The sequence below is a fragment of the Astyanax mexicanus genome, chromosome 13 (genome assembly GCF_023375975.1).
Source record: "Astyanax mexicanus isolate ESR-SI-001 chromosome 13, AstMex3_surface, whole genome shotgun sequence".
Lineage (NCBI taxonomy): Eukaryota > Metazoa > Chordata > Actinopteri > Characiformes > Acestrorhamphidae > Astyanax > Astyanax mexicanus.
In genome coordinates, this window is record NC_064420.1 from 38,558,815 (window position 1) to 38,584,684 (window position 25,870).

Here is a 25,870-nt window from a genome sequence, read left to right on the forward strand (position 1 = left end):
CGCTTAAAAATACACACACAGTAAGTGCAGAAAAAAATAAAATATATCAAAACAAAATAAAGTAAATTCCAATCAGGAGACTTCATGTATATTGGAGATTTGTTTATTACCTATTTACAAACAAAACCTTTTTATTAAACATTAAAAGAAAAGTCAGCACATGCAGTAATTCAGAGAAAAGAAGTGTTAGACTGAATTATTTTTGAATTATTTACACTGACAGACACTGAAAAAACATTAAAAAGCAACTAAAATACAAAACAAACAGTATGTACACACATACATTAAAATACATGTAAAAATGCTTCTGTACGATTTCCATATGTGCCAATTTTAAATCAACCCATCATTGCCCAGCAATGTCCAAATACACAGGTCCTTCAAGGTTCACTCAGAGATAAACTTAAACAAACCTGAGATTCCACAGTTTCCATCACATCTAGTCATAACATCCAAAGAAGGCAAACATCCTAGTACCCTAGTAAACACTTATTTATCTCACTCACATTTGACTACAGTGAGTATCCCTCCCAAATTAGTTAGCCAGAATTGCGGAATGATGACGCTTTTAAAGAAGAAAAATAATTGACAACACAATCGATGTTAAAAATTGTTTGCAAAACACTGTTGCATGAGTAGACAGACTGAAGACTAATGGAAACAAATAGATACACCATTCATATGATGTGACGATGCTGAGACAGAAAGGGTGTTTGTGTACATGCTTAAAAATAAATATGCTTCAGATGATTTTTTACATGATGCCATAGAAGAGCTACATAGCAAAACGGACAAATATCATGGGACAAGAGTATATAAATTAATCATAAGATGTAACCTCAGTGGAATATGGAACATGTCAGGAATATGTCAAAGAAAGCATTACCACAAACAGTGGCTAAAATGTCCAATGCAAAACCTCCCTATCCACTAACTTTAACGCAGAAGGACCCACATGCATATCCTGCAGGTCAGTGCAATGCTCATTAGCTTTCAGGAGGTACAGCAAAAGTCAAGATACATGTCAGTGAATTTTGGCTCCATACACAACTCCATGATTATTATAGAGAAGTGTGAGTGTGAGGAACCTTTCAAAAGATCACACAGATGTTTAAAGGACCATAAGTTGTTCTTCTATGGCATCACCAAATAACCACTAAAATCATCTTTATTATTAGGCGTGCAGAGTTTACCATCATGTCTTCAAGTGCAAAATCGAGCAGGTACATTGTGGCCCAACACAGGCCATTCACCTCACATAAATTAAACAGTAAAACTAAAAATAAATGCAGATTCATTGATTTGGGGATTAATGCTAAAATGCTGAGTTTAATTCTCATGGATTTGTCCGAAGGCTACTTGTTTTGGGGGAAGGCAATGGCAAAAATGCACACAAAATAAAAAATATGTAAATATGATGACTTCCTTTTCATAACAAAGAAGAGACATGTTTATATAACAATGGCTCAAAGAGGTTAAAAAAAATTACAAATAATGGGTTTAATAAATGTGGTCCTGGAGGCATACTGCCCTGCTTTAACACACTCCTCCACGTATCTATTAAAGGGTGAACTTTGGTCTGCATTTGTGCACTGGCTATTTGGTGACAGCAGATAATCAGCATGTAATCAATTGAACTATATATAAAACAAAGAAAATCCACAAATAATTCGTTTCTGTGAGAAGCTTCCCATTGAAAACAATGAATTTAAAAGCCCAGTGGTAAAGGTTCCGCATTCAGTGCAGCTTCAGGCTGTTCAATTGAGGAAATACCCGTTATACCTTGATTTTAGTCTAGGCTTTGGAACATAGCCAATAAACATTCAGGGGAAGGAATACCTCCAGGACCAGAATAAAAAAAAAATAAAAAATTGCCAATGGCAAAACACTAGAGATGTGTGAATGAGTAAAATGTAGTATAAAATCAGTTAAAGGGGCTTTAAACTCAACACTTTTTAAGGACGAGGACTTTAAAATGGACCAATATGCGTCGTTTTCAGAATGCATCCATATTAATAACATGAGCAGCTGGTCTAAAACCAAGAAAAATAAAAACAACAGTAGGAACACAACGGTTCGGATTACAAAAATGGACGTTCTCCGGTAGCCATCACATTAGACATGTTAGTGAAATCAAAGTAGTATAGCTTAACTTAAAAATAAGAGCTTAAAAGGACATTATGAAATTAAATAAAAATAATAAAAAAGTCTGTGCAATCTTGCAAACCTCTCACGTCTATAAACTGCTTCGTCTCTCTTTGCTCACTTTACCTCCCAATACAGGCTGAATTTCTCAAGCTAGCTCATCTCATACATTCAGCAACAATAACCACGATCTTCTTATAGCAGCCAGAAAACAACTTTAAACAAAACTGACATGAAGCCATAATGGATTTTGCAAAATGTTGAGAGTAACAGTCAAGACAGTAAACCTTTCATCCGAAGTCCTTCAGCAACAAGTACCTCTGTATAGATAATAGGGATTTTAGTGCGGTATTCATCAATAAAAAGACATGAACATAATAGTAGTAATAATATTAACAATCTAGGCATTCAATAATGGTGTATTTATATTATACTGTACACATTTATATATATAATATACATTTTTGAAGGATTTTTTTGGAGGTCTTTTTGTCGAGCCAGTAATTCTGTGCACAGTGTTGACAGCGCTGTGAGTGTTATTTTCTCATTTGTTTTAGTATGTCATAAGTCTTTAAATGTCTGTGCAAGGCAAGGCGGGTGTAAAAACAAAATTACACCTTAAAATTAGCACAATGTAATAAAAGATTTCCCCATGCTCCCAACCAACCGTTTCTATTTGATTTCAATCCTCCTCTTGGATTTGTCATCAAGTTCAGCAAAGTTTCCTCCAGCCAAACACACAGCCTGCGGATCGTACCTACATTGATAGTAGGAGAATAGGTGAAGGCCCTTTATCTTCACCTGTTCTTGACCTATACTGTTGCTTTCAGCAGCCTCTCAGCACCAGGGCTCTCTCTGGGACCTGCCTCTGTGTAAGCTGTCACTCCTCTGCCAGGCACTCGTCATCAGCTCTAGAGCCTCCCTGCACTTCTTCTGTACAGACACGTCCAACACAGGCTTACGAGGTAGACACACCTGAGCAAAGAGGAAAAGAAGAAGAGAACAGATAATTATTAAATTAAACGCACTGGCTGTGAGCCAGCTTAACAGCTCTGAAGTAGCTCTGAATCCATATGAAAGATTTTACCACAGGGTAAGCTGACAAAGAATGGGCCAAAATTAAGGCTGACAAATTGTAAGGCGTCATCACAGTGCGTTTGGAGGAAAGCGCAGCGGCTTGGTTCTGATACATCAGCTCACCGATGCCTTATGCTGCTGACATCATCCTTTGGAGTGATGAGGGGAAAGAACACCATCTACCCACCCAGAGAGAGCAAGGCCAGTTGTGCTCTCTTAGGGCTCTGGTAGCCGATGGCAAGCTACATGAACATGATTCAAACTGGTAATCTCCTGATTATAGTGGCAGCGCTTAGCCTGCTGGACCACTCAGAGCCCTTAGTCAGCTGTTTTTTAAAGCACATTTAAAAGACTATAGGAGACAACTTCTATAATTCTTTCATTTTGCATTTGATTTTACTTCAATCAGGCAGTTCTATATAGTGACATTCGAAAGATTAATTTGAAGCATTAATTTGAATGATTTTCTACTCAAAGATTTTTATTTTGCCGTTTTTACTTTTTGACAGTATTTGAATCTGGTAGTTCTTTATAGTGTAAAGTTTTGCTGATTTTCAGCTTAAATATACAATTTTAGAATTTCCACTAGGTTAGCCAAAAATGACTAATCATATTCCACAGTGCACTTCTGGAACATAGAAAATGAGTTTCATAGCGGTTTTTATTGTGGTTGATGCCAAAAAATAGTAAAGTACATTTCATCATTGTATCAATATAAATCCAGTTTCTAGACCCATTCAGGAAAAACAAACAACAAACATGATCCCATTAGGAGTTAATAAAAAGTGCTTTACCTGTACCCACAGATATTCTTACCTGGAAAACATTTGTCCACACAGTATCAAGTTCCTCCAAGAGCCGATCCCTCTCCCCACAACCACTAAAATACAGGACCCAAGGGGGGAGGAAATGAGCCCGGTCAGCTGCAAACTCCTACAGGAACAGGGAACAGTTTTGTTGAAATTTTTAAAACGCATTTTGTTAAAATGCAATATTTTTTACATTTATGCATGATACATTTTGAACAACACAGATTTATTTTGCAGATAGTTACAAATGCTAAATGAAGAAAAAAAAAAAAAAAATATATATATATATATATATATATATATATATATATATATATATATATATATATATATACAGAGTAATTTATCTACATGAATTTTGCTAAACACTAAGGTTTCTATACAGGGCTGGGCAATATATCGATATATTCATTTATCGATATATTCAAAATTATTTTATACAAGACATAAAAATGAACACATCGTAATATAGCACCTACTAAACCATATGTGCTCAATTTTTTTTATGGATGTATAACATTTAAAGTACAAATGTTACGCAAATTATGCTGATGTCTTTGTTTTTACAAAAAATTTACAGATTTTTTTTTATGTATATAGCCCTTATATATCTCATATGTTTTTTTGTATTTTTATTTATGTATTTTTAATCATATAGCCCAGCCTTGTTGCAATATCAACATGCACTAGTTAATAATAAACATTTAGAATTATCAGGGCAAATTACAATAAGCTTTAAGGCAAAACATTAAAAACAAAACAACTCCTGTCAGATACTAACTCGGTTGGTATATAAGGATTCACTGCATAAGTACATTTTCCTATCCTTACAACTGTAGCTCTTTAAAAAGCCTTGGTAAACACAAGGCATGAAAGGTTGTTTGCACTTACAAGGACACAATATTCCTTATCCTCCTCAAGGCAAACCGCTGTGACGTCACTGACATCAGCGCCGCCAAGCGAACGGAAAAAACTGGTCTGGCAATCCTGATGACATGTCAAGAGTTTCTTGTCGGTGAGAACAAGGCAGCATGGGATACAAGGCGTGGGTGCTACTCCCTGTGGAATCACCTGAGAAATAAAAGGAACAAGAAACAGAACAAGCATAAACAAGAAGTACCAATACTGTATGTGGTAAATAAACAAGTCTATAACTGATTCGGCTTTGCTGTGCACAACAAGTGTCTTTTGTTCAAAATGCAAATAGTGTAGGAGGAAAGACATCTGCTTATGTCTGGTTTGAATAAATAACCATACACAGTCGGCCGGCCAGCCAGCCAGCCATGAAAAATGTACTCTGCCAGTGTTGGAAAATGCAACATTTAAAAAAGTGGTGTATTTTGCTCTAATCTTATAATATAAAAGGTTATACAAGGATATATAAAAGGAAATAAGACTGAAGTTCAGTGCCAAGTTCAGACTTACCCCCTTCGACACAGCTTGACAGATAAGCTGCATCCAATCTGCCATGTCCTGCTCATTCTCAGCACTCAGCTCCAGAGGGGGGCGCGCTGTTATAATCACCTGAAACGCGTGCTGCCTCTCTGTGCTATTTGAGCGCCTGCAGCCTCCACAGTGCTCACCCCTACAGAACACACACAGACACACAGACAAAGAAAGACACAGGCACAAGAAATTAAGAAATTAAGATACATGGCACAGTGAACTTAGAGCAATTTTATAAGCCAATATATAAAGTTACAGTATTTTCAAAGTACTGTAAACCTCTAGCAGGCATCCTTTAAAGTAAAACCTGGCTTAACCAAAACAGTATATAAAATGGTTCAATTCGAACCCCACACCCCCTGCCTACCTGTTACATTACAGCCTTTGACTCATTAAATTCACACCCCCAACATTTACACATGATCAGCCCACAAGAGAAAGCTCCAGTTAAAGACAGTTAACCTGTAAACAGGACAATATGGTGTTGTTGATACTAGATAGCAGCTCATCACCACAGCTTTTCCAGTGACAATGTCGCTAGAAGGGGAAAGCTGTACAGAACCAATGAGTCTCTGCGCTAAGACAAGAGCTAATGGTAGTCAACATTAGCTTTTAACATCTCTCCTTTCGCTAGTCAACTCATTTAAAGACTATATTAGCTAAACCAAAGTGGAGCTAAACACACATTAGAAGGTACAATAGCACCTACCAAGTTTACCAATAAACAATATCCAGGGAAAAGGACTGGGAACAGGGCTATGCAGGCAATCCATACAGCTTGCTAACAGCACATCATTCAAAAGGGAAAAAGCAGGGGGACGGCAACACTGTTTACAAAAGATACAGTGTTATCTATGCTGAAAATCAACCAATAAAACAGGGCTTATCATTTATTCAATTAACCCTTAATTTTAAAAATCTAAATCTAATCTAATTCTGAGGCAAAATAACAGGGTGAGTAACAAACAATCTGATATCTGAGTATATTTGTCCATGACAAAAGTCATATACTTACTACTTATGTATCAAAAAACGCTTTCAACTCATGATTAAATGTTTTTAAAGCATGTTTTGTATTTTTTTTTAATCCAGAAGGCATGACTCAACTGCACAGTAATGTTTACCAGAAAGAACAAGAGTGGCAAGATAATACTGACTTAGAAGCAATCACACAAGTAGCTTACAAGAAAGAGAGAGAGGTGGAATGTGGCAGAGCTGGAAACGCGCAGCACAACTATGAAAAAGATGACTGGTGTGACGACCATATTTACTAAATATAAAAGCAATTTGACAAAAGACCAACTGATTGATCATTTCTCCATTGATATTCTTTAATTTAAAAGGGGCTATAGATGCAACATCATCAAAATACCACCAACAGGCCAGCAGGATTACAATGATTATTTTTTTTTATAATGATTTTACACTTTGAATGCAAAGAATGTTATTGGTCAAATGGTCCATGATTATTAAAATGGTTAAAAACAGTTTAAATACACAACCTAAACAAAAATAAAGTCACCACCTGGGTTTGACTAAGTAAATGATCTGGGGTTGATGTTGCAGGTCTAGGTTCAGCAACAGTATGTGCTGAAATAATGAGGCCAACTGACTACCTGAATATACTGAATATAGACCAGGTTATTCCATCAATGGAATAAATCATGTGACATTTAAAAAGGATGTTTAAAAGCAAGTCCACTAATTCCTTAAAGAAATAGTTGACTGCATGTTCAAATAATTGATATTTATAACAAAAAAATCACTTCTGTGAATGGCACTCATTAATGGAACTCATTTGTGTTACTGGAACTCATTCCTGTTAGTGCATTACATCTATATATTTTTTCTTTCCCGATGGCACGGTCATATTCCAACATAACAATGTCAGGATTCATGGGGCTGGAATTGTGAAAGAGTTGTGAAAGAGGGAGCATGAGATTATCATTTTCACACATGGATTGAGAGTTCACCACAGAGTCCAGACCTTAACCTCATTGAGAATCTTTGGGATGTGCTGGATGGAGAAGAGGCTTTGTGCAGTGGTCAGACTCTACCATCACCAATGCTGCTGCAAGATCTTGGTGAACTGAATCAATGCCACAGCGAATGCGTCCTGCAATCAAAGCTAAAGGTGGTCCAACAAATTATGAGTTTATAAGAGAATTTAGAGTGTGACCTTTTTTTTTTTTTTGGTGGCGACTATTTTTTGATGTTACAAAACATCAAATATTTAAAGCAACAACAAAAAAGAACAGCAACTAAATAAAACAGTTTCACTTTCTTTTTAAACCATGAGTAAAGCACCTCCTAAGAACACACACACTTACCCCATAGTAATAGACATCAATGGAGTAACATCAGTTCTCTCAGCGTACTGGTAGAGGACACCATTACTGTAAAGAGATACATGAAAGCACATTTATAACAACTTCTTACAAGCTATATAAGGCATTGTATATTGAACATCATATTGACATCTAAGAACATAAGTCATCTAAGACATCTAAGAACAAGTCCCCATACCTGAGCACAAGGTAACAGCTCTTCCACACCTCCTTCCCCAAGTATGAAGTTCCTGCTCGATACAGAAGGGCACCTTCCTTAGTGCTGTTTGAAATTCTTGAGCCTGACGGAGAGGTGGGAGAGACCACTGACGCATCCATGGGGTCCTCCCAGTGAACCAGGGAATACAGACGAATACTGACCTCGGATACCTGCACACATCCAGATGGCACATCCCCAGTTCAGAAATCAGAACACAAACACCAAACACTATAAACAGAAATGTGCTCCTGATAATACATTCAAATTATAAAAAAATAAGTTTACATTATAAAAGCAATAAGGTCAAAGTAATACTGAAGTTCTTTTTTGTACTACAAACATTTTCATAAACGCATTTCTTATAGCATTTGGGAAACCTGTGATTTACTCAACAATAACCATTTATAAAGTGATAAAGTATATTTTTTATCATTTCAAACCAGACTGAAGCCTCCAACAGATTGAAGGTGCAGTTCTGCTGTGTCTGTTATTCAGCCAAATTGATTGAGAAAATTAAAACAGCGGTTTACGGCAAAATCTAAAGAAGAAAAGTCTGATTGGCTGAAACTGAAACACCTGGTTTTAGACCACAATAATTTATTGTCCCGAAGGACAGTTCTGGTGTAAACAGGAAAGTTGAGGTGCACATTCAATTCTGCCTCTGGTATGTCACCCATAATGTTGTGTGCATTGTAATATTTTGAGCAAAACTGTGCTCTTTCCCTGCTAATTGAACCTTCATACTCTGCTCTTACTGGTGCAATGTGCAATTAATGAAGATTGGCCACCAGGTTGGTCCGATTTAGCCATGAAACTTTCCACACTAAAATTGTGTTTCAGTTTCATTGTCCAACCCCTGTACATCTGCACACTCATTTATTAAATTTTTGTAATTTTTTACAGTGATTTGATGAAATGTACTAAAAAAAGAATCTGTCCAGCTCAATTCATAACAAAGGCGGTGGAAGCAAAAGTGTGAGAAATTTAGTGCTTTTATATTTTAATAATAATTTTATTTAGTGACTTTGGCCTAAAACATTATCATTCAGAGAGGTTTATAAAATGTGTGATTATGAAAAGTAGTCCCCAAAGACATTTGTGTTAGATTTTTCTAGTGTTTTATCAATGATACATGTAAAATCTCACAGGACAGAGGATACCTTTTCTACAATTTCTCTACAATTTGTTCTCACATCAGACCAATCGGATTTACATTAATTAAACTGTATAGAACATTTTTTTAAACTGGTTAATTTCTGATTTAATTAGAATATGAAAACCAACTCCTCTTAATGATGGTTTGGGTGAGTCAGAGGCTGAAAATGGGATACAGCAACAAAAAAATATATGAGCTGTAGGGTGCACACTAATGAAGCTGAAGCACTGGAGTATGCTTTCATTCTCACCATCTCTCCCATAATTACTCACTGTAAGATGCAAACTCAATGATGTCAATGATTACAGCAAGCTGATGATGTTCTACATACCTCACAGTGGGACTCCTGACACACAAACTTAGTGAGGGCCAGCTTCTCCATAGTGGCATCAGTCAGAACAGCAGGGTAAGGCGGCTCCCTGTAGCCATTTATCATGGCTGATTTCAGCACACTGAGAAACCAGCTAGAGCACAGAGAGGAGGGGAAGAGGAGGAAAGGGTAACTAATCAAAAAACTCATTCGAGAAGATAAATCATCAGTTTTTGCCATTTTTACTTTCCAATTTAACCCAACAGAGGCAGTAAATTCTCAGGATCCAGACCAGAAGAAAAGATATGTTCATTACATATTTTCAGCAGAGACCTTTCCATCACCATAACTTTCTTCCTTCTGGTCTGAACTGCAACAGAAAGGCATTTAATTGCAGGCAAAAGTGAAAGTATAAAAAACAATGTGCACTCACATAGTGAGCGAGCAATCTGCAGTATCCAGCAGGAACTGTCTTCTTCTGTTGGTGCACACCAGAGTCACTGTCTGCTGGTCCAAACCCACCTGAAGTACAAACAGGTTACAATGTGATTTATCTGTCAGTATATGCCTACATGTGATTATTATGGCTAAATTAGTGAATATGAGCACAGTCAGCTTTAGAAGAACAGATATTCACTCACAGATACATAATCCAGCTCACTGTATGACACAGCTTCCTCTACAGTGTATGGCTTTTCCGCTGCCCCTGAAAAATAAAACAGTAACATATATAAATGTGAGGAGTTATTTAAAACAATCAAATATTAAGAGAGTAGTAATACAACTACACAATTATTTTGCAAACAATCAATAAGTAGGCCTGTCATGATAACAGTTTTTTACAAGCAACATGTTGCCCCAGAAACTGAGATAAATGATATTGTTGACGTTTTAAGACCATTAAATGGCACCAGTATAATGATAACATAAAATCATAACACAGAAATTACACCCTTTTAAAGACAATAAACTTTCTATTCCTGTTCACACACTTAATTTTGGAACCCGAAAAGTTCCCAGCTTGAACCAAAGTAGGTTATAATCATATACACATTGTGAAGTGCGGAGGCAGGGGAACAGTGGGTCTGCCCCATACTATGACGTGCAGCCCCGGTCTGTCCCAGCTGGCCCGCATTGGACTGTCATAAAGACCCTGCCTCAGCCTTCACTCGAGAGATATGTTAATGGTGAAAGGAAATGCTAAGGCAACACGAACCTGAGAGACACTAAAGTTATGCAACTAGAGCCGCACTGGGCCGTTACTATGTTTCTTTAAGTTAATTTTGGGTGTTAATCGAGGGCGATTTTTCTTAATAAAGATAAATTTTTAATTCTCTCAGTGCTTCCACAACACCAGTTCACAGTGGTCACACCACAGTCACAATTTATGTAAGTGAAAACACAATGAACGATGGAATCCACTAAGAACCCTTTATTGTATCATAGGGTGCTTGAGGAAATGTATGGATATAAATGGAGGGTGAAGCAGAGGTGGACCATCCAACATGACAATGACCTGAAAACCAACAAGGAATAGAGAGATCTCGCAAGGCAACATGAAAGCCTTTTAAACTTTTTTTAAACATTTTCTTGAAATACTATGGGGTGATTTGCACAGAATAAAAGATATTAAATCACACAGAGCTGAAGGAGTTTTCTCACAGTCATTGTCAGGAAACATTTATTTGTAGTTATACAGTCAAATGAAAAAATACCAGCTACTATGTCACTAGATGTCCTAATGTTTTCCTCAAAATAATTTTTTTTTCTAATTTTTTTTTTTACATTTGTACACAGCATAACAGCAGACTCACCTTTCCGCAACAGATACATATAACAGTCTGTCAGCAGCAGATAGAGTGGCTGCAGATCACCCTCCATGTGGCCTGTGCTCATCCTCACCATCTGGTGCATAATCCAGAAAAAAGTCAATATGCAAACATGCACTCAATATGATGTCAGGCTTTAGAAACATCTGTTTGTTTAGAAATGCTGTTGCTGTTTAATACAGCCAATTTCTTTTTTACACTACATGTATTTTATCAGCCAAAACTAGCTTTGTGCTGGAGCTAAAAAGCTAATGTGTTGTATGATAAAGAGAATCATAAAATACCCTTTTAACAGAAATTGTACAATCGTGATCACCAAACTAACCACTGAAATCCGAAAAAGACTGTAATAATAATAATATTGTAAGTGCACCTTAAAGAGCTGCTCTTCATTCTCCCTGAATACATGGATCATGAGAAGTAGCAGGTGATTGTTATCAACCCTGAAACAAATAAAAACAACAAAATAAAGTCAACCATCACTGCAATAAATACATTCAACAATGTTAATTATGAGCCAGCCCTCACTGACTGAAGGCCTGTCATGATAACTACATGATCATGACATCATGACCTATATTTGCACTACTGTTATACAAGTTCTGTTTATACTTCTACCGTCATACCCTCTTAAAATAACCCCCTGTCACTATTGCACTATTGTCGTGTGTCTTTTGTCCCATATCCTATTGAGACCCTTTGTCCTCTTATGAGAACATTACGTTTCTACATACTGATTCTACATTTTTAAAAAAACATTTTCTCTTTGTCCTCATATGGAGACACTGCCTGGTGGTTGCATGAAAACCTTACTCGTAATTGATTAAAAATAAGATGGCAGGAATCCCAGTCACAGGTTTCTACAGCCAGTCCAGAAAGAAACATGGGCCAGGTAAAAATTCTCATCCAATTTTATGTTTGAAACTATGTTTATTTACTTACTGTAGACTTTATGTACAAAGACAACATTTAGTTCTTAAATTTGTTTAGTCCTACTGATCCCACATAGATGATAAATAAAAAATGCACACCAAGCAAATGTTCGGGTCTCAGGAGGATATAGTGTCTCCTATTCTTTTATATTTATAATCTTATTTTCTGTACTTGCTGTAACTTTTGACAATAAAACTACTTGACTAGACTACATTTTTGGGGCAATAAACTTGTGTCACTTAATTTTATGTCAATTATATGATATACATATTATCATATACAGTGGCATAATAATGTCTTTTCACATTATTATAATAGTAAGTTACGAGAACAGAAAATGACTGAGATTATGTCTATCTATTGTGCAATATGTTGATGATGTGATTATTATGACAGGCCTAACAGACTGTAAAATGATAATCACTTAGTTTAATCTCATTTACCTAAACTCTGCTGGATGGGAATTCTCCGTTGGACTGGATCTATCTGCCTCATCTTCAGCTTTACTCTGAACAGATCCATTCTGCTGAATCACCTCCCCAGCATCTATACTGCCTTTCCCCTCTAGGTGGAGGGAGGAGGCAGTCTGCTTTGCTGCTGCTGCTGCTTCTCCTTCTCTCTCATCTTCATGGCCACCAGATACAGCCTGCGACTGGCCATTCCCTGTAAAGTCATGGTGGCTACCACTCTGGGCAGCAGGCCCTGGACTGTGGGGGGTAAAGCAGTAGAAGTCCGCAGGAGGTGCCGCGGCCTCCAGGAACTTAGGGCTCGGGGCCAAAGGCTGCACCTTGCAATCTGGGTCTGGAGGTTCACCTCCTGCATCTTCGCGAAAGGACTGATGCTGAAGAGGATCTGCAGCAGGGTTAACTACAGTCACACCATCCTTTCCCTCTTCTTCATCCTGTTCTCGATTCTCCCAGCTGTTTCCATCCAGATCTCCATTCAACCTGTCCACTACATCTCGGAGCGGCTGGCCCACGCGGTCCATGGAAGTGTCTGTCATTTGTGGAAGTCGCAGCAAGGCCTCAGCTTCCTCGTTCTCACCACCTACTGCACTTGTTTGAGCTGGGTCACGTACCGCACCATTGGGCTCTGGTCCATCCAGGGGGCTCCAGCTGCCTCCATTTGGATCATCCTCTGAATTTGCTGTTTTACACACTATCTGAAGGGATTCATCAGTTTCTGTTGGCTCAGGAGAAGCCACGTTCTGCCCACTACTTGCTGAGTCTGTTGATCCCTTTCCTCGTCGCTTCTTACCTGGCTTCCTTCTTCTGGCCATCCTAATGGAAAGAAAAATTTGTCATAGTTTATAATTAATGAGACGAGAAATTATTATCCTATGACTTTTGCCATTAGAGCAATGTTAAATGCCTGCACTTCAGAAATTGACTCTCTCATCCATGTAATAAGACATTCAATAGACACCCACTATCAGGCCATACTTACGCACAAGATAACACCTCACAGCTTATACAGGTGTGGACGTTCCCCAATTCGTCCCCCAAGGGAACGCTTAATCAACTTACACTATACTAGCACATGACTTTTAAAATGTCAGTGTTTATGTATAACTAAATAGTTAAGTCTAACTACTTAAGCATTATTTATTATTAAGTTATTCATTAGTTAAGCTTTTTTTTTTATTCTACTGGATGAATTAGTCTTTGACTTAGTCTTTGACTATTGACTTAATCAATATCCCTATCCAAGGACAATATTTGAATAATAGAATATGAACTAGAAAAAGCTCCTAATGTGAGCAGGAAGTGTTTACTTGTTCAGTATAAAGCTAATTAGCTAATAATGGTTCTGTAAATCAGAGCTAAAACAGATTTATTGGCTATTAATCAAATTGGACATTTCCCCGTGCTGGCTGAGGGTGTCCAGGTAAAATCTGAACCAAGCTTTGCACTTCAAACTACTAAACTAATGTAAAGGCATCATGCACCCACCTGATGACCTCCAGCTCTGTGCTGGCACTCTCCGTGTCTTCCCCAGTGGTCCCATCATGGCGAGTGGCTGTGTGAACAGGAGTAACGTCGGCTGACGTGTTCGTGTCCGAGTCTTCGTTAAACGGGTTGTGTCGAAACGTGGGGCTGCGGGACAGGGATGTGCTCCTGACCGGTGGAGGTGCGGCCCTGATCACCACAGAGTCACTGACCACCGTCTGGGGGTCAGACGCTGAGGAGCGAGGCCCACTGACCGGGTCAGTCAGGTCACCTTCTGTCAGTAAAGCGAAGGAGAGGAAAAACATGTTTACAAGATTCTCTAAATAGAGAGAATATACAGGCCAAAAAAACAACCTTCTCCAGCGGTAACAGGGCTTGCGGGTGCATCAGAAGATACTCTCGCCGAGTCGGGACAGACAAACAGGCAGACAGACAGGCAGACAGACAGGCAGACAGACCCTTTCATATAATAAGGGCATAGGCCTGGCTTCAACCACACAACAGCTTCACATTACACTGTTTACGTTTACCACACTGTAAAGGAGAAGCTGATTTAAAATATATATTTTTTCTATATTATTTAGCTTTTTAATCAAACAAATAATTCTAATTATTTTGTAAAACAAAAATTGATTATACAAAATTTATGTTTTATGGTCATTAAGTGGTCAGACGTGGAAATATCTTAAATATAAAGCAATGTTGACCAATTAATTAGATTTTTTTTTAATTAAGTAAACAGGAAGTTGGTTCAACCCAGGCCACAAACACGCACAACTGCCACAAACACACACAACTGCCACAAACACAGCTGCTATAAGAGGGAGCTAAAGCAGGCACCAGACAAAAAAAGGTTTTGCAGCAATATTAAGTGCATTACATTTTATAAACACGTTTAATAACTAAACTTAATAATCATTTGTAATTTGATACTAAACTACTGTATATGTACATTGGTTCAGCCACTTATCTTTTCAGCAGCATCACATTAATGTCATTCCTCAGCATTACTCAAGAATTTATAAACTATACAAACTATTGCTTCACTGCTCTTGGCAGCAAACCCTATTTAACATTAAAATCACTGCTTATACGTCAGTAACATTTTAAACAAAAGTAAAGGCCCTGTTTATAATTGGACAGTACTGAATATACACTGACATGGCACTCCATGTCCTGCATAAGCTAATGCGATTTCTGTTGAAGAGCAGCTTCAATTCTAACCAGATGCTGCCGGTCACAATCATTATCACCCACTGCACTGTCCACTCTGGGTGGTAACGACTTCTATTCAAAAGCAGTCTCCTTAAGTAACACTTCTTAATCAATATACATACATGACTTTTGGCATGTCAGTGTACTGTGCAGCTCTTTTGCCTTGTGTGTAAAGATAATACTTGACAATTCCCAACCCAATGCATATTCTTTGTAACACACCTAATGTACATATAGTTCACTTAAATCAAGGACATTAAAAAGCTACACTATATGTGCAAAAGTTTTTGGACACCCCTTCGAATTAAGGCATACAGCCAGTTCTACCACATTCATTTCTGACACAGCTCTACAAGTGCACAATGTATAAATATAGCTTGTCTAGTCCCTGCAGAGAGGCACTCACAATAGAATATGACTCTCTAGAGCAGATGAACAAGAACCTGTTCCATGCTAGAGGAGTACAATATCCCCCAGCAATGAGCTATGGAGCTTTGGAACTATGTTATGCTCAGTCCTAGATATTTTGGTATGAGCTGGTGAGTTGGGAATGAGGTGAGGTGGTGATTATCGAACATCCTGACCTCACTAAGGGTGTACTCACACTAGGAAATCCGTGCCGTGCCTGGGCAAGGTTACTTCCCAAAGCACAGCTTGATTGACTAGTGTGATCACTCCACCACAGCACGGTGAACAGTGCCCTGGCCCACTTGAAGAGGTGTGCCAGAGCACAGTTCACTTGGACTCAAGCACATTATGCATGCAGTGTGAGCGACCCGTGCCCAAGCACAGAACAAGATGATGACAGTGATGCAATGTTTCTGTAAACAAATTAATTCAGCACCGCCATCAGGAAAAGCACCCCTGTCGGGAGCGCACACTATATAGCTATGTATGTAACAGTGACAGAGATAACCATGACTTTTGGCATGTATTTGTAAGTAAGTTAAATGGATTATCTTCGCTTTGATCAAAAAGAAGAGAGTTCCGAGAGAGGGGGCTTTTCATGGTGGGGGTGCTAATTTTGGCACAACACCGGCAAGCCCACTGAGCAGTACATGATGTAAGTGTGCTTACTCCAAGTGGGCATGGAGTGTTTAAACGCAGGCCTGCGAAGGAGTGGGGAGGGGGCAGAACTGTGCTCCAAAACGATTCGACCGAACCGTGCCTAGTGTGAGTACACCCTAAAGCTCTTGTTGTTAAATGCAATAAAATCCTAGCAACAATGCTCTAAAAACGCATCAATAGGTGTCCAAATCCTTTTGTCCATATAGTGTTTATCAACATGTCTCTTTAGTTGAACTCATGGCAAAATGGACATGCATGATGCTGTGAGTAATGCTGGGTGGGGGAACGCAACTGAGTGGAGTTAGGTTGGGGTGGGGGATAATAACCATGTCCCACCTTCCCAGTCTGCACTTGGCATTGACTGCAACACAGGGAAGATGTCACCGAAATCATAATCTAAAAAAGGAGGGATAAGACTCAACATTAGACAGGATAGAATGATGTGGAGGAAAGAATGGAAAAAAGAGAGAAAGCAAAAGGAACGTGTGATGAACATTGACTACTGACTACACACTATGAAGAACATGTGGAAAAGAAGATTTAAAATGATAAGCTGTGAACAGTGCAACTAACATGAAATTATACAGTTACCTATATCTTCTGTTTTTTATACATCTTATAAATAAATGTAATATCCTATCCATAGTTTTTAAAGTAAGCCAAATATATAATGCTTCTCTATAAGTAGAGGATGTGTAGAAGTTGTAACAGCAAAGAAAACAATTACAACAGTAAAAGAGAAAGAATGAGAGTGAGAAAGAAGACCAAGGGACCCAGGAAAGAAGACAAACACCTTACCTTCACTTGATGGGGCAATGGCACTGTCGTCCCATTCAAGGTTAGTGGAGGTGAGGGAGGTAAATGAGTGGAGAGACAAGCTATCAGAACTGGGCAACCTCTCCTCAAAGTCCAAGAGATTCTGGGGTTTGTAGTACTCTGGCATGTAAGGTGCCACATCCAGGTATGGAACATCCTAGTAGCAGTGAAAATGAAGAAATGAGAATTTTATAAGAAATATAAACTTTCCAACTAATATAGCAGATAAGATTACATCATAAAAGCAGCCAGTTCATACCAGCTCAAGGTCAAAACGGATGAACTCCAGCCCAGAAACCAGTGTAAGGAAGAGCGTGAGGTGATCATGACTGCAAACCAACGCATTTCTAAAAAACATAACAATAAATTAATTGTTATTATCATTATTTGTTGTTATTAACATTAATTTATCCTTTGTGAATATGTTGTTTGTTATTTTAGGAAAACAGGGGAAAAAACACTGGTCACATCTCTCTCATAACATCGCACTCACTTGAAATAATATTTTTGAAGAAGTGCTTGATTTTCCTGGAAAAGTCGAAGATAGCTTTCTAAAGAACTTTCACTAAGTGCCAGGTACAGCCATGCTCGACCTATGAAGCAAAAGAAAATATTTATAGTTTAGATTTAGATGCATAAATTGAACCTAATTTACCTGCATAATATTACAAAATACATAATTCATAATTGAAAAACAAATGTTTTTAATTGTTTTTAAATATATATTTTAATAATAAATAATTATCATGGCAGATTGTAGTACAAACAATTCAGTAGGTATATAATAATTGGAAACTATGTACAATGAAACTGAAACACCTGGTTTTAGACCACAATAATTTATTGTCCCGACGGACAGTTCTGGTGGAAACAGGAGAGTTGAGGTGCACTTTAAATTCTGCCGTGATTTGGGCAGCCGTGGTTTTATGTTTTTTGGATACAATCCGGGTTAGCACCCGAACATCCCTTTCAGACAGCTTCCTCTTACAGCATCCACAGTTAATCCTGTTGGATGTGGTTGGTCCTTCTTGGTGGTATGCTGACAATACCCTGGATATCGTGGCTCTTGATACATCACTAAGACTTGCTGTCCTGGTCACAGATGCGCCAGCAAGACGTACACCAACACTTTGTCCTCTTTTGAACTCTGGTATGTCACCCATAATGTTGTGTGCATTGCAATATTTTGAGCATAACTGTACTCTTACCCTGCTAATTAAACCTTCACACTCTGCTCTTACTGGTGCAATGAGCAATTAATGAAGATTGGCCACCAGGCTGCTCCAATTTAGCCCTGAAACCTCCCACAATAAAATGACAGGTGCTTCAGTTTCATTGTCCAACCCCTGTATTTAACCCTTTAATGCATGAATTACAAAACACATAAACTCTTATGTTAATGTATTTTCTTTAAATAGATCAAATGAAAATGTAAAATAAAAATAACAATTTTTAATATAGTATTACTGCATGCATGGCAACGTTTCATTATTTAACATTAATCTCACACATTTACTTTTTGTTACATTACATATCTTTATCTTGCTGTTGTGCATAAATACTAAATTGCGCACACATTGACACACACTAACCTCATATACCAGGGCTCAACATGTGATCTACGTGTGAGAAAAGAACCCACTTCAACAGGAAGGCATGTGATCAGATAGAAGTTCTACATTTTGCACGTTAAGCCTTCAGTTTCACACTTGGAACTATAGTCACAGCAAAAATCACTGTTGCCACATGGCAACGTCATGCAGTAAAGGGTTGAGAAATGATGCATGTATAAAAATAAATGCATCTATAAAAAATACTCAACATGAATCACTTAGCACTGTTAATACAATCTAATTTAATGCATGTTCTCTCACTTCTGCCCAGGTTTGTTGCTATGTGCTGGAGTTCGTCTATCTGCCGGACAGCCTCCCGCCGTGTAAAGTGTAAAACTAGGACCCAGTAACCTGAAGAGATATCCTGCAGTCTTTAATAAAAGAAAAGGGGAAAGCAACACCTTTAGACATATTTACATCCATGTTAATGATTAAGTACGTTTTTGCTGCTTAGCAAATACAGGCGAACCCACAGCAAACAGACTTACCCATATAGCAGAGCATGGTCTAGGTGTTCACATAGCCGCTGGAGAACCCGGTCATGATTCCTGATGGCCGGCGTCTCATCTTCACAAGCAGCAAAGTAACTCTGTAACTAGAAGTTTAGAGAGTCAAAAGAGGGCCAACAGTTAAGTGCATTGTTGTAATATCATTTAATATGCACGCAAACATTACAACAATAATTTCAGTGATCTCTGCAGCCTATGCACACATAACGCCATTTCCCACGCTAACTTTAAATCTGACCAAAAGGCATCTTAATCAAAATAAGATGTTTAGAGGCTGTAAGACTAAGCCAATAAACAGATTACAGATGTTATTAGACACGCTTTTTTACGCTGAATTAAAGATTAATCTCTGCAGATTTTAATTAACAGAGTTTCTGTAATACTGCCAGGCTAATACCAAGCACCTGATAATCGTGTGACCTGCATTGTTGGTATGTTGGAAATCTGAAGCAGGAACTGGTCACAGAATGAAACAGAAAATAATGAAGAACCAGCCACCAGTACCAACTTCAGCATATCAATACGTATTATTAAGTGACTTCAAAGGCGAGACCTTGGTAGCTTTAAACATAAATCAGTGTATTAAGATTTTATTTCATGTCATTTCTGAGCATTTCTCATTTCTATTGCATGATTAATTATGAAATTATTACAACAAAAGGGTCAACTTTCAGATAACTCTTTTCATGCCAAAAGGATACAAAGCTTTTTTTCAGGACAGTGATGCATCTTTTCTTTTGCAAGGTTATCTTGCTTTTACTTTTTTGGATAACTTTAGGCCACTCCTAAACTACAATCAGATATTTTAGGTTAGACTACTTACAATTCTGCACTGAACCCACTCTTTTACCCTTTAGTAATCAATATAGTACTTCCCACTGATATCATGCCAATACTGATATCAGGTACTGGATCAATGCTGTCTCTGGTAAATAGCTTGGTAAATGCTTAGTGCAGCATATTTTATATTTTATATATTTGATTTCCTTAGTCCAAGTTTTAAGAGTTCAGAAATGTTTATTTGGTGAAACAACCCTGTTCTTTAATCACAGTTTTCATGCATCTTGGCATGTCCTCCTCCTCTAACTTGCTTTGATTTCCTTAGTCCACTATTTTTTTATTCAAGATTAATCATCATTGCAGTCCAAATAAAAAAAATTGATGTCACTTTTTTAGGATATAACAATCATTAAACATGGGTAAGCAAAGGACTATATATCTGTATATCTCCTTATACTACGGATAAACATTATAACAAAAGTTTGGGATTCAAAACCCAGTGTTGCTGTGCCTAAGCATCTCTTATGATCTAATAATATGATCTGTGGACAGGGCTCTTCACCAACCCATCTACCCATGATGTCTTCCTCGTCACCACCACAATAAACTGAATTAGTCTCTTATGGATAGCTCCTAGGTTAGTAATTAGGGGATAAAGGTTTACTAAACCCTCACAAATCTTGAATTTTGTATTTGGTTTTACACTTGGTACAGCTTGGCCACACACTGTCTAGCATTAGATTTGCTATATATGTAAGGGCATATTTACTTTTTATGTAATATATTGTGCTGCATTTATTTGGCTACATTGACTGCAGACTGAAATTGTTGCTGGTGAACAGGATATTTTGCTATGGCTCTGTTTCTTTGTATAGGTCTGTATGGGTAATGTACACCTATCGCACTGCCTGTGTTTACTAAAAAGGACCCATGCACAAAAAGAGTTTACCAACAGCTTTAGCTAGATCTCAAATAACCTGCTAGCAATAAAGATGCAAACTGAACATAAACTGTACCAGTTAAAAATATGGACAAAGCTTCTCACTTAACATTTTTTTCTTTGCCTAATAAATGTTCTACATTGTAAATAAATATTAAAGACATGAAAACAATTAAGCAACACATATGGAATTACACCGAATTGTTGACAGGTACTGAATTTATATGTTCTGTTTAGTAATAATGTTATGTAGCGCAGCTAGATATTGCATTCTTTCTTTTTCCTTATAGACTGCAGGATAAAAATAAAACTGTTTAATTTTGACTAATTTGACTGCTTTTTTATTGCAAAAAAATTGTGAGATTAACTAATTAGTTAAGCAAGCTAACCTACAATTTAATACAAAAATATAGGCTCAAACTACAGCTCTGGAAACAATTAAGAGAGCACTTCAGTTTCTGAACCAGTTTCTCTGATTTTGTTATTTATAGGTATATGTTTGAATTGTTCATTGTTGTTTTTTTCTATAAACTACGGACAACAATTCTTCAAATTTTCAAATAAAAATAGTCTTTTAGTGCATTTATTTGCAGAAAATGAGAAATGGAAATGGATGAAATAACAAAAAATATGCAGAGCTTTCAGACCTCAAACAACGCAAAGAAAACAAGTTCATATTCATGTTTTAAGAGTTCAGAAACCAATATTTGGTGGAATAACCCTGGTTTTTAATCACACTTTTCACGCATCTTGGCATGTTCTCCTCCACCAGTCTTACACAGTGCTTTTGGATAACTTTATACCACTCCTGGTGCAAAAAATCAAGCAGTTCAGCTTAGTTTGATGTCTTGTGATCATCCATCTTTCTGTTGGTTATATTCCAGAGGTTTCAAATTTGGTAAAATTAAAGAAACTTATTATTGTTAAGTGGTTTCTCTTATTTTTTTCCAGAGCTATATGTACTTCCACCGGCTTCCAGTGTCCTACAAATGGGCTACAGGACAAAAACAGAGATAAACAAAGCCTACAAATCTAAAATAAACTCTGGTTTAGCTAAATAAACAACACAACAAACCCGAGAGGCCACTGCCATTGTTTTTCCCAAGATTCTCGGTCTTCTCCAAGACGACAGACAGGCAGGCCCACATATTTACAATATCCCAACCGATAATAGCTGCTAATAGGTGGTTTGAGTGCTTTAATAGATAATTGAACACACTAGATAATTAGTTTAGAGGCTTCTTACCTTTTTAACAGAGAGGGAAATGTTTTCCAGGATCCTGTCTTTGACTTTGAGTTGATCCATGGCTCCGAGGCTGTGCCTGCTCGCCTGGAGGATGTCAGCTGATGCGTGCTTGGGGGAGTTAGCTGGCTGAAGCTAAAGCTAATGCTAAGCTAATGCTAAGCTAAGCTAACATTCAGTACTTGAGTTGAGTCTGGAGAGAAGAGACAAGTATAACATCAGGTTCAAGCCTTTAAAACAGCTCGTTATTTAGCCAAATAGCCAACATATGGCTTTCCAAACCAGCTGTTTTCTCTCCTTGGCATGTCTAACTTAATTAACTAGTTAGCTTAGCTAGCTAAGCTAAGGTTTTACCAATATGGGACTAAACAAGTTTTACAACTTAGCTCTAAGCTAGCTAAGATAACTAGGTTAGTTAGTTACTAGGTTACCTGGGGTCATATTTACACTGCCTTTTAATACAAGCCACCTCAGCCCTACCTTTTATATCTCTAAAATGTATATACAAGATTTACAATAACTAAAAAATGCTAAAAACAAAAAACAAGCCTGTTAAAACCATTAGCTAGCAGCTCTCTGCACTACACTGCAGCAGCTCTCCTGGGCGGCTGAAGCTTCTTGAGGAGCGCAGATGACAAAACATCACATGCCCCCCTGGCATTAAACTCTAGTTTTAAATATAGCGAGCTAGCACACACGCTAAATATATTAAACAATAAAAATATTAAACATTAATTTCGAGAGGCTATATCCATTCTATACACAATTCTTAGTCCATAGATCTTAGTTTTAATTAAATATTTAACAATACTCTGCGTGTTTATGTAGGTTACTGGTATATCGGTCAAGTACGATTTGCTCCTTTCAAAATAAAAGTCCTACTTAAAGTAAACCTCATGTTTAACCCTTTCAGAGCCTGCATATATTACAATGGACATCATGTATTTTCTTTATTTTTAAATGTTTTGTTGCACATAATACTATCCAACGCTAATTTAATGTGATTTAGAACACTTTATAATCATGTTTTTTACTGTTTAAGGATGGTTAATTATATAAAAAGGTCAATATGAAATATAAAATGTTACACACAGGCTTCCAATCCAATGGAAAAAAACTATTAAACATATTAGTAAATTGGATTTATCTATTATATATATTTTATTTTAGAATATTAGAGTCTTCTTTTCTGTGCATTACAGAAAACAGTATTCTTACAGCATTTTTTTCACTGGAGATAATTCGGGTCTAAATGAGTTAATATAAATTAGCTTTGACCAGAACATTATTATAACATTATCCGCAACATCATATGGAAGCCCAATCCAAAACAAAAACAATTATTTTTATATATTTTTTTCTACACATAAGAGACCAGACCTATTTCTGTATATTAATTAATTAGCAGTCAAATAAAAAAAATAATCAGATACATTCAGTGTTCCGCTCATTCATGTTTAAAGGGGCACTAAACCCCCTGATTTTTGCTGACTCCAACCTGACAATTTTATGTATAAAATCATAAGTGGTGGAAATGGGCTTCCACAGGCAATAGATCTAGTTTAAAAAAAAAGTTTGAAAAAATAAAATTTGATTTCACCTTTAACTTGCAGCCAGCAAGCCAATTCATACCGGTATTGGTACTGAATTTTGTTTTGAATTAGTTTGACACTCAGCTTCAAGCACAATGGGACCTAAGAGCCAAATTTCGTTTTAAAGAATAATAATAACCAAAATCCTGTATAAAGGAAAGAGCTGTAAATTACTTTCAGCGACATTAGGATTTTGGTCCAAAGCTTAGATACCAAATATATAAATAAATGTGTGCAAATTTATTTTGTCAACTACCACAAGCTTTGAAATCATTAAATACAGTTGTGGTCAAAAGTTTACATACACTTGTAAAAAAACATAATGTTATGGCTGTCTTGAGTTTTCAATAAGTTCTACAACTCTTATTTTTCTGTGATAGAGTGATCGGAACACATACATGTTTGTCACAAAAAACAGTCATAAAATTTGGTTCTTTCATAAATTTATTATGGGTCTGCTGAAAATGTCACCAAATCTGCTGGGTCAAAAATATACATACAGCAACAAAATTTGTCAATTTTGGTGATGTAGCGAGTTGTGTCAATCAAATTAGCTTCATGTCATGGCCTCTTCACTTCTTGTAAGTGATTCTGATTGACTACAGCTGTTGACTTCTCATGAGCCCATTTAAATAGGGCTCATTTGACCCAGTGATTAGACTCAGCTACAAAAGCTACAATGGGAAAGTCAAAGGAACTGAGTGTGGATCTGAAAAAGCGAATTATTGACTTGAACAAGTCAGGGAAGTCACTTGGAGCCATTTCAAAGCAGCTACAGGTCCCAAGAGCAACTGTGCAGACAATTATACGCAAGTATAAAGTGCATGGAACAGTTGTGTCACTGCCACGATCAGGAAGAAAACGCAAGCTATCACATGCTGCCGAGAGGAGATTGGTCAGGATGGTCAAGAGTCAACCAAGAATCACCAAGAAGCAGGTCTGCAAGGATTTGGAAGCTGATGGAACACAGGTGCCAGTCTCCACAGTCAAGCGTGTTTTACATCGCCATGGACTGAGAGGCTGCCGTGCAAGAAAGAAGCCCTTGCTCCAGAAAAGGCACCTTAAGACTCGGCTGAAGTTTGCTGCTGATCACATGGACAAAGATAAAACCTTCTGGAGGAAAGTTCTCTGGTCAGACGAAACAAAAATTGAGCTGTTTGGCCACAACACCCAGCAATATGTTTGGAGGAGAAAAGGTGAGGCCTTTAATCCCAGGAACACCATGCCTACTGTCAAGCATGGTGGTGGTAGTATTATGCTCTGGGGATGTTTTGCTGCCAGTGGAACTGGTTCTTTGCAGAAAGTAAATGGGATAATGAAGAAGGAGGATTACCTCCAAATTCTGCAGGAAAACTTAAAACCATCAGCCCGAAGGTTGGGTCTTGGGCGCAGTTGGGTGTTCCAACAAGACAATGACCCAAAACACACATCAAAAGTGGTAAAGGAATGGCTAAACCAGGCTAGAATTAAGGTTTTAGAATGGCCTTCCCAAAGTCCTGACTTAAACCCCATTGAGAACATGTGGACAGTGCTAAAGAAACGGGTTCATGCAAGAAAACCATCACATTTAGCTGAACTGCACCAATTCTGTCAAGAAGAGTGGTCAAACATTCGACCTGAAGCTTGCCAGGAGCTTGTGGATGGCTACCAAAAGCGCCTAGTTGCCGTGAAAATGGCCAAGGGACATGTAACCAAATACTAATGTTGCTGTATGTATATTTTTGACCCAGCAGATTTGGTGACATTTTCAGCAGACCCATAATAAATTTATGAAAGAACCAAATTTTATGACTGTTTTTTGTGACAAACATGTATGTGTTCCGATCACTCTATCACAGAAAAATAAGAGTTGTAGAACTTATTGAAAACTCAAGACAGCCATAACATTATGTT

At 37.5% G+C, this 25,870-nt stretch overlaps 1 protein-coding gene across 3 annotated transcripts; it reads right to left on the reverse strand.

The window, feature by feature from the left end:
- Positions 1-87: 87 nt before the first annotated feature.
- Positions 88-23,218, reverse strand: plekhm2 (pleckstrin homology domain containing, family M (with RUN domain) member 2). Of its 3 annotated transcripts, none has more exons than XM_007246255.4 (20): positions 22,389-23,218; positions 19,402-19,508; positions 19,175-19,284; positions 17,794-17,893; positions 17,560-17,647; positions 17,283-17,457; positions 16,821-16,880; positions 14,205-14,472; positions 12,696-13,532; positions 11,693-11,762; positions 11,305-11,395; positions 10,132-10,196; positions 9,924-10,012; positions 9,512-9,644; positions 8,004-8,194; positions 7,808-7,873; positions 5,457-5,616; positions 4,923-5,102; positions 4,039-4,155; positions 88-3,120 (listed from the first exon to the last, which is right to left on the reverse strand). In XM_007246255.4, the coding sequence occupies exons 1-20, from the start codon at positions 22,446-22,448 to the stop codon at positions 2,983-2,985; spliced, it is 3,105 nt and encodes a 1,034-aa protein (XP_007246317.3). In that variant the 5' UTR covers positions 22,449-23,218; the 3' UTR covers positions 88-2,982. The 3 variants fall into 3 exon arrangements, with proteins under 3 accessions (XP_007246317.3, XP_007246316.3, XP_007246318.3); XM_007246254.4 differs by having other exon boundaries at positions 14,205-14,475; XM_007246256.4 differs by lacking the exon at positions 16,821-16,880 and having other exon boundaries at positions 14,205-14,475.
- Positions 23,219-25,870: the final 2,652 nt, after the last annotated feature.